This window comes from Penaeus vannamei, chromosome 8 (genome assembly GCF_042767895.1).
Source record: "Penaeus vannamei isolate JL-2024 chromosome 8, ASM4276789v1, whole genome shotgun sequence".
Lineage (NCBI taxonomy): Eukaryota > Metazoa > Arthropoda > Malacostraca > Decapoda > Penaeidae > Penaeus > Penaeus vannamei.
In genome coordinates, this window is record NC_091556.1 from 46,388,452 (window position 1) to 46,398,451 (window position 10,000).

Genomic DNA, 10,000 nt, shown 5'->3' on the forward strand with positions numbered 1-10,000 from the left:
TTAGTTAATGAGTCTTGTTATTTGTGTGTGTGTGTGTTTGTAGCTATGTGTAGATGTCAATGTACATATTCTACTTATATATGCAAGTGAACTTTGTATGGATGACCATATGTTTGTAAAACCTTCTATCTGTTCTTTATTCATTATTATATAAAACTCAAATCCTAACAATATTGAAAGAGAAAAAATCTCACCTAAAGGTACTCCGGAGTTCATGGCACCTGAAGTGTATGAGGAGCACTACGATGAGATGGTGGATGTATACGCCTTTGGCATGTGCATGATGGAGATGGCCACATTGGAGTACCCCTACAATGAATGCTCCGGACCTGCCCAGATTTACAAGAAAGTGACAACTGTGAGTATCTGTTTCCAAATATCTTTGTTTATTCAAATAAATATTTGCTATTTTTACTAATAGTTATTTTCCCCACCATATGCTTAACTTTGCCTTGTATTTGTCTTTGCAGGGTGTACGGCCACAAAGCTTCTTCAAGATCGAGGATGAAGATGTGAAATATATCATAGATTGGTGCACAAGATTACACAATGAGGAGAGGTAAGGTTGATTGAAGTTTTGCCTGGAAAATGTTGCCCAAATTCTTTTTTGATGATGATGATGATGATGTTACTACCAGAGGGATGGAGATTAAAAGAGAGAAAGCAAATGGGGGGTGAGCATTAAGAGGGTTGATTAGATAGAGGAATAGAAGTAGATAGACAGAGAGAAAAGATATTTAAAAGTAGATAGTGGTAAATATAGTGGTAGAAGAAAGAAAGAAAAAACAAGACAGGCAGACAAACAAAGTGAATGGGGAGATGGACTTAGAGGAAAGATATGACAGGTAGAAACAGATAATGAGAGAGAAGGAAACACAGACAGACAGATTAACAGGAAAACCAGATAGTATGACTGATTAAAGGTGGTTGTGGAGTGGCTGTGGCTGCGAGAATCGAGTGGTTGGGTGGCTGCATTAAGTTACAAGGCTTTGGAGAGAAACAGGGCAGGGAAGGAGACAGGTTGAGGGGTAGAGGGGATTGGGGGGAGGAGAGGGCCCTTTAAAACAAGTTCCAGGTCTCTGCCTTGAGTTTTTCTTTTTCTCTCTCTCTCTCTCTCTCTATCTCTTTTTAATATTATTAGCTATGGGCCTAAGTGAATACTTCATAAAGGATTCCTTCCAGTGTTTGAATATATATTTTCTCTTTCTTTTTTTACTTTCTTTTTTATCTCACTCTTTCTTTCTCTTTTTTCTCTTTCTTTGTTTCCTCTTTAACCTTTTTGGCTCACTTTCTGAACTTAAAGTGTTATGTTTATTTCCATTGTATTACTTTCAAGTAATCAAGACACTTCACTTGAAAGTTATTATATCCTTAGAATTTATTTTTTTTTCCAGAATTGATAGAGATAGAGTAAACCTTTAAGATTCTATGAAGAAAAATCTTCTTTCATTCATCCTATCAAATGCCATACTGTCTTTAGTTAAGAATGGGTTTGTGGCATTTCCTGTTATGTTATGCATGATGAGTAAGAGGCTATCATATGTCTTGAGTTTGGCAGAAAACAGAAATGGATATTGCATTTTGCATGATATTGACTTTTTTTAACTCTAAATTTGTGAGTGTAGCACTTGAGAGGGGGTGGGGTCATGTCCATTGTTTATATAAAATACTTACCAAATGTAGCTATCTCTTCCGACTGCATTATGTTATTTTGTCACTGACTGTGTAACTACCAGAGAGTGACATATTCTGATCAGTGTTCATAATGATTTTGTTCCAGATTATGGAACTTGAAAAAAGGTTTCAGATATCCCTCTGGTAGAAATTAGGATATTTAAAAAGCTTTTCAAACTGTCAAAGAATGTTGTTGTAATACAAGTCCATGGGCTGACACGCTCTGTAGGTGTCAGGGTGGGGAGGGGTTTAGTCTGGTGGCTAAGGCCAGTCCTGTCTTGCTTTGGTACTTGGACAGATGTTACTCTGATAAATGAGGAACCTTGAGCCAAACAGTGACCAGCAAGAAGTAATTTCTTTGTGTCTTTGGTGTTGATGTAGTCCATGATCAGACCTTGGAAATGTATGGCTTTTGCTTAGTAAGAAGAAAAGCAGGGGAGGGAAATAGCAATGCTGCGCCGAGCTGTGCACCGTGTATACTCTGAAGACATCTACTTCACAACCGAAAATGAAGAGAAAGAAAGTGGATTTGTGAACAGTTCTGTGTGTGGTGCCAGTCAAGAGATGCATGAATCAGCTGATGCTGATTACCAGAGAGTAGGTCTTATGAGTAGGGTGGATTACAGAGGAGCAAGGAAGAAGGAAAGGATCGTCATGCATGAAATGGTGGACCTGCAAAGAGGAGCCAGAGAAATGGGAGGAGGAGGCAGGGGTGTCTTAGGCAGAGGGAGTAGTGTTGGTAACCTTTTAAGTAGCAGCAGATCTGGTGATAACTTCCTAACCTCATCAGTTTACATGCAGCCCCTACAAACAGTGAATAATGAAGACACCTTTCGGAGAGATATGACGTGGAATAGCAGCTCAGAGGAAAGGATGAGGCATCCTAGAGGAAGAGCAGAACAAAGGCTTGGAGCATCACATTGGATGCATCATGTGAGGTCCCACTCTGTCCCAACAAGATTTGGAACTCGCACAGCCAGCAGTCCAGCACCATTTCAGCAAGGAACATTTGGCTGCAGGAGTGCAGCTGTGCCGATTCCATGCCAGACATTTCGCTACATGCCACATGGGTATGTCATGTGGCCACAAGTATCACCTCCAAAGTCCAATGCATATGACTACAGTCATAGAAGAGCAGATAATTCTTTTGCCTTTAGTACAACACCAAGAGTATTTCTTGAGGAAGGTGAAGATTCAAGGCTAAACAGTGACAGCAGAAATGGCAATGATTACTCCCATGGATACAGGCATTCTGCCACTTGTATGAATCAGCCAAGTGGGATGGAGTGTCAGAATGACAGTTTTCAGTACTTCCGTCCGGTGTCACCTTGTACAGTTGTTCATCCAACATCCCCCCCATACATACAGGCATACAGGAGCAGCAGACCAGGGAGCCCCGGATTGCCATATCATTACCCTGTGCAGCAGATAAAACCCCGACAAGTCTTTTCAACAGTAAATGAAAATCCACAAGTGCCCACATATTCTGTTTCACCGCCTAGTGCAGCCAAGTTCTCTGTGAGTAGACCTGGTAGCCCAGGTGTGTATTTTCAATTTTCCCAATCTATGCAAGATGAACCAATTCAATATGGTGGCCAAGAAAATGAAGATCTCTGTCAGGCTGCAATAGACATGCTACACTACTCAGGAAATAAGCATGCTGGACACATGGCAAAGCCTCCTTCATCTGCTTTTGTAAGCCAGAATCTGGAGATGGTTCCATGTTCAAGTCAGCCATCTTACTGGCCACCTGCAAACATTGCTTCTCCTTTGCCAGTTATCCAGCTCACATCTCATAGTTGCCAAAGTGATGAGACTCAGAGCAACACCTCTAGCCTTCCCTCCAGCCCTTGCATGTGCCCGCAGTGCGTAGATCCAGAATGTCCGCAGTGTGTGGATCCAGGGTCACCTCCTAGTCCACAGAAGAGCCCAAGAAAGAACTGGTCCCTCAGGAAGTTTCTTTTGGACCGCATGCTGGCCTCAAGTCCATACTCAAGCCTCGGATCCTCAACCAGTTTTGGATCTCGTGGATCTGGAGGAGACATGTAGGATTTGATTTTCTATTTTTATTTTTGTGTATGTATAGAAGTACAGACAGCTAGATAAGTGATCTTGCATAATTCAGAAAGACAGAAAAGAGCCAACTGGCATCAGAACAGAGCTCAAGACCAAGTATAGATACTTATATGCATATAAATTTTTCTGAATTTAGGTTGCAATTTGTTTTGATGGAATATCAGACTTGAATAAGACATGGAAATTATAGAGGGTTTATATAATTAACTTGAGTGTATATGGGAGATAACTTAACCTCAATGATTTTTTTTACAACAGTCTTATTTGAAACTTCCTTTAATGTTTATTTTAGGAAAATATCTATGGAAGCCGAGGTGCCATATACCTTTTTTTTACACAAAGATCACCTTACACTGTACAGCATTTAATGGCCAAACTGTAAATTGGCTAATAGACAATGCATGTGTTGTTCCATTGTCTTAGCATATATTAAGAGAATAGTTATTTGATGAGAATTAGTAAGATGATTGTTGATGATTAATCATAATGATTTATCATGATTATGAACATGTTTTCCTAAATAATTTTAGGTGCATATGATCAAATGCATCAGTCATAATTGAATTAAAGAAGATACTTATAGTGATAACAGTATTAGAACATTAAATAAGTTGTAGTTTCAGCTAAAGAAAAAGAAATTTGTCAAAACAGTATAAACTGACAGAATGTGTGATGCTTTATATATTTGATCAAAATTTAAAGAATAAGGCTGTTCTCATTATAATTAAAAATTACATGATCTTTGTTCTTTGCTCTGCAAAGGAAAAAGAACCACCAAGAACTGAAGACAATCAACTGCATATAGAACACTGCTTAATCTCTCCCCTAGTTTTGGCCTTTGTAGCAGAAAGTGATAAAATTTCAGTCAGGTGGTTTCTCTCTTGAAGCATTTGAAATTGCTTGTCCAATTGAGGCAAATGACCTAGAAACTTGGCCTAACAAGTGATAAAAGCTGTTACTTTATGATGTCAGTCATCTTCTTTGTTTATAAATAAACTCATTTCTAGCAGTCCTGAGTTGATGAATTGTCCTGCTAAGTAGAACAGGGTTCTGAGCTTTTTTTCACACTAGTCTATCTGTCCACAATGGACAAGCAGTCACAAATGCTGGATCACATTCCTTCTGGGCTTCTTGTTTTATTACTCTGGTATGGAATAAGATGATTTAGGGATTTATACCGGAAGATGTAGTGCAAAGAGGAATCACTGAAGGAGGGATTTCCGAGTTAAGGCTTTAACATTGGGATATTGAGTGAAAATTGTCCTGGAATAATGGTGTTGGACATGAAAGTGTCACCCTGAAAACATCATCATCATAAGATTTAACTGTTGTTGTTCTTTTATTTTGTCTTGTCGTGCTGTGTTTTTGTAACCAGTTAATTATTTCATTATAACTTGTTTTCCAGACCAACTGTGAAAGATCTTTTAAACCATGAATTCTTCCAAGAAGACACAGGCATCAAAGTTGACCTGTGTAATAAAGAAGAAGCTGTTGCCTCGGATTCAGGAAAAGTTGTGCTTAGGTATGTGGCAAATGACAGTAACAAAGAGATAGATAAATGATTAAGAAATTTATTACATTTAAGACAAACACCCATAAATTGAAATTGAAAATTGAATTTCTGTGGGATACATATATGTTATAATTATTTTCTCTCTCTCAGGTTACGAGTAGTTGATGCAAAGAAGAGAAAAGATAAGCATAAAGAGAATGAAGCTATTCAGTTTGACTTTGACATAAATAATGATAACCCAGACAAGATTGCTGAAGGCATGGTAAGTGTTATGTTGCAAAATATATTTAAAGAGAAGATTCTGGAAATAAAAGTGATAGTTATGGATATCTGTCTTTGGACCTCTAATCTTTTGTTTATATATCTTCTTGGTATGTGAATAAGATATTAGTCATAGATTTGACATGAAATAGAAAATACTTTGCATTTTTATTATTTCTTTATATTATACTGTTATGCATATATATATATATATATATATATATATATATATATATATATATATATATATATATATATATATATATATATATATATTTCTTTTTTCTTTTCTTTAAGTTGTGTAGCTTTTCACATGAACAAATATTTAAAGAATATCATCATTGTGTTTGTGTTTTTAAATGTCTTCTCTTACTGAGTACCTCTCTGCAGGTTAAAATGGGGATGATCTTAGAGGAAGATGAGAGGTCTGTGGCCAAGATGATCCAGACACAAATCCAGAATATCACTCGGGAGCGCGAGGAGAGGCGCAAGAAGGAAAACATGGAAAAGGAGAAACAGCAACTGGAAGAACAGCAAATGCAGATGCAACAGCAACAACCACAAGCACAAACACAGCAACCACAACAGCCACCACAGCAGCAGCCACAGCAACCTCAGCAACAACCACAGCAACAACAGCAGCAACCACAACAACCCACACTACAACACCAGACTTCACTTCCACAACAGACCCCGCAAGTCCAACAGACAACACAGCAACAGGCACAACCAATACCTGTGGAGCAGCAGCAGCCACAGCAGAGTCAACAAGCACAACAGCAGGCAACACAACAGCCACAGCAGCAGAGTCAGCCACAACAACAGCAAACTCAGCAACAGACAACTCAGCAGGATGGCCAGACACAGAAGACTACGGAATCGATTATCTCCGGAGAACAGCAACAAGGTACTGATAGGCCTGTAGTGCCTTTCTGAGTTATTCACCTCTTAAATGAGTTCCTGTGCTCCTGCAGAATTTGCCTATGGACTGTCATATCATTGAGAGGCAGCCCATTCAGAAGTGTTAATTCGCTACTGTGTTTTCTCATATTTTTCTTGCATTTCGTTCATAGAAAGGCAGTGATGGAACCTCACTCTTATGACATGTGGAGGAGATGTATTTACATAATATGGCGATTCCTTTTTCAGGGGATGGGGTTCGAGAATCGGGGTATTACACCCTCACAGCTGGAACTGAGGGACAACAGACCATTACACAGGTATGCAGCTTGTTTGTTTTTTAAGTAAATTAGAAATTATAACATGGAAAGTAGGCTATGTTATTTACATAATTTTTATATTTTATTTATTTGTTATTCCACAGATACTTTGCTGATTCAGTTTGAAACTCATTACACTAATCCTAAAGTTGCCATTCTACTTTGGTCTTTGATATTCCATATTAGATTATGCATATGTCACTGATAGGACAAGTACGTATAAAGAAAGAAAATTTATATTTTACAGAAATGGTAGAATGACAAGAAATAATAATGATAATAATAAATTGCAAAGGCACACATACCTTCCATTTGGTCTTTGCCAAAGATGCTAGGGGAAAACAGCATGTCAGTTTATGACAGTTCCTGCATGATTTTATCGAATAGTTCTGTATGAATGTAATATGGAGGATCTCATGTGGCCTTTAGGGTTTGCACCAGAATTCACATAGAATCACTGTTATCTAGTAGAAGATTGATTTATCTGTTGGAAAACCATATCAATTATTATCACTTATTGACATAAGGTACTTAAATAATTTTGTATCATCAGTCAGGTTTGAATATTGTATTTATTCATTTTTAGAGTGACTATGAGTTATACACAAATTACTTATCTTCCTTTTTTTACATTTCTTTTAGGATGGACAGTTTTATGGTGGAAACTACAGATATGGTAGCTACCAGAGCAGTTCCTCACAATACCAACCTGTGAGCGCTGCCTACCAGCAGCCCCAGTACCAGCAGGCCCTCAGCACTACTGGTTCATCTGTCTCACAGGCCTACCTGACCACAACTGCTTACCAGCCAGTGCCGCAGCCACAGCCGCAGCAACAGCCACCTCAGCAGCAGCCACCTCAGCAACCAGCACAACAGCCACAACAGCCACCACCACAACAAACACAGCAGCATCCACCTCCCCAATCCACTCAACCACAGGTAGATCAGCAGCAACCACAGCCCCCACCACAGCCACAACAGCAGCCAGAATATTACAGTCAGATTAGTTCACAGGTTGGGACTGGGAGCCAGGCTCCCTTGATGACCTCCCAGCACCCCATGGTTATACCACAGTCCCAGGTGCTTTCCTCACAAGGTGTTATAATTGGTTCACCACCTGTGGTGATTGCCTCTCAGCCCATGGCAGTGCTTAGCCACCCTCTAGTCATGGCATCTGTACCCATGGTAGTTTCTTCTATCCCCTCTGGTGTGATGTCACAGCAGCATATTTCTCAGCCAACTGTACCTGTCATGTCTCAACCCACTGGCCTGACATCGCAGCAGCCAGTGATGTCCACCCAACATGTACTTCCTCCTCCATCTGCTGGACAAGCACTGCAGGCACAGCCTGTGTCACAGCCACAGCCGCAGGGGATGCCGTCCCAAGCTGCTGCTGGCTCAGAGACACAGCCAGTCATAGCTCAGCCAATGGTTGTCCCACAACCAATGGTTCCACCTCAACCACTAGTTGCTTCACAGTCAGTGGTTACCTCACAGCCACTGGTTGCTTCACAACCATTAGTAGCCTCTCAACCACTTGTTGCTTCACAGTCAATGGTTACTTCACAACCACTAGTTGCATCACAGCCACTAGTTGCTTCACAACCCCTTGTTGCGTCTCAACCTTTGGTGGCTTCACAGTCACTTGCTGCTTCACAGCAGTTGTTATCTTCTCAGCCTGTCGGAATGCCACAAACCCTTGGGGGAACTCCCCTAGTGGTTTCAGTGCCACAGGTCACGGCAGTAGTTGCACCCACAGAGCACACTCTGAGCTCTACAGCAGCAAGTGGGGCAAGTGGGATAAGCCTGCCCAGCAGCTCAACGCAGTTGGTGCAGCCAACCAGCCTTGTGCCACCCTTGTCATCGGCTGTGCTTGTCCAGCCAGCAGTGTCAGCATCAGTGTCTGAGGTGACCTCAACAATGCAGCCCAGTGCAGTGCAGGCACAGCCAGAGGATGCACCCTATCACTTACCAGTTACAGCCTCTCAGCCTACAGTGATTACCACACAGGCTGACTCTACGCAAAGGATAGGATCTTCTGAACCAAGTGTAACAGTGATTCAGCAGGGGACATCGGCATCACAAGTTGCAGCATCTGGTTCTATGCCAGGAGTCCCTGCCTCCCAGCCAGTTGTTCTACAATGTCAGCCTTCCGTGGTGCCATCACTGCCAGGAGTTGTGCCTTCAATAACACCTTTTGGAGCATCCCAGCCAGCCTCTGCGGTGGTCAGCGAAGCGAGCCAGGTGCTGTTCCATATGCTGCCTCTACATCCTGTTCCCTCTCAGCAGGCTAATGTTGTGTATTCTGCACGCAGCCGTGTGCCTCATTTAGAGTCCCAAACGACACCTCCATTGGTACAGCCTTTGCCTTGTATGGATTCATGTTTCCAATTCCCCCCTTTGGTCCAGAGCACCCTCTCCTCTCTAGCCATGGAACACCACAAAGCCACCCCAGTCTTCCTCCCTCCCCATCTCTCAGCAGCAATGATGAGTGGAGTAGCACCATACATTGGTGGAGTTTTTACATCAAAACCCCAGAGCGTTATGGGTCAGCTTCAGCAGCAGCAATATGGCAGAGCAGCGGACAATGTAAGTGTCCAATTCAGACAGATCCTATAGCACAGCACGCCAGCTAGGGCTTTCAGGGAAGGCAGAAAGGTCTAAGCTTAACTTCCAATAAGATGACTCTCTCAATTTAGAACTCTTTTGTTTTGACAATGATTGCAGTTTGAAGCATAAAAGGTTTTTAATGGACAGTTAACTAAAGATATTCACTGTTAATTTACATAAACAAACTTATTTGTGCCTGAATAATAGAATCATTCACAAGATTTATAACATGACTAGTTTTGTAAGATATGCATCTTCCAGGCTTATAGGAACTGTAATCACAACTTAGATATTAGCTATAAATGCTAGCCTCCCCCCCTTTTTTTTCTCTCTCTCTCTCTCTCTCTCTCTCTCTCTCTCTCTCTCTCTCTCTCTCTCTCTCTCTCTCTCTCTCTCTCTCTCTCTCTCTCTCTCTCTCTCTCCTCTCTCTCTCTCCCTCTCTCCCTCTCCCTCTCCCTCTCCCTCTCCCTCTCCCTCTCCCTCTTCCTCTTCCTCTCCCTCTCCCTCTCCCTCTCCCTCTCCCTCTCCCTCTCTCTCTCTCTCTCTCTCTCTCTCTCTCTCTCTCTCTCTCTCTCTCTCTCTCTCTCTCTCTCTCTCTCTCTCTCTCTCTCTCTCCCTCTCCCTCTCCCTCTCCCTCTCTCTCTCT

General features: G+C 41.5%; 1 protein-coding gene across 31 annotated transcripts in view; it reads left to right on the top strand.

Moving 5' to 3' along the window:
- Positions 1-10,000, top strand: part of LOC113824616 (serine/threonine-protein kinase WNK1) — a 160,021-nt gene that overhangs the window by 100,062 nt on the left and 49,959 nt on the right. For 29 of the 31 annotated variants that reach the window (XM_070124790.1, XM_070124794.1, XM_070124789.1 and 26 more), the window contains 7 exons: positions 201-358; positions 471-559; positions 5,156-5,272; positions 5,414-5,525; positions 5,915-6,431; positions 6,674-6,744; positions 7,387-8,988. In XM_070124790.1, coding sequence (XP_069980891.1) covers positions 201-358; positions 471-559; positions 5,156-5,272; positions 5,414-5,525; positions 5,915-6,431; positions 6,674-6,744; positions 7,387-8,988 — 2,666 coding nt within the window. The remainder of the gene's footprint in view (positions 1-200; positions 359-470; positions 560-5,155; positions 5,273-5,413; positions 5,526-5,914; positions 6,432-6,673; positions 6,745-7,386; positions 8,989-10,000) is intronic. The other 2 variants (XM_070124788.1, XM_070124791.1) reach the window with 1 other exon arrangement.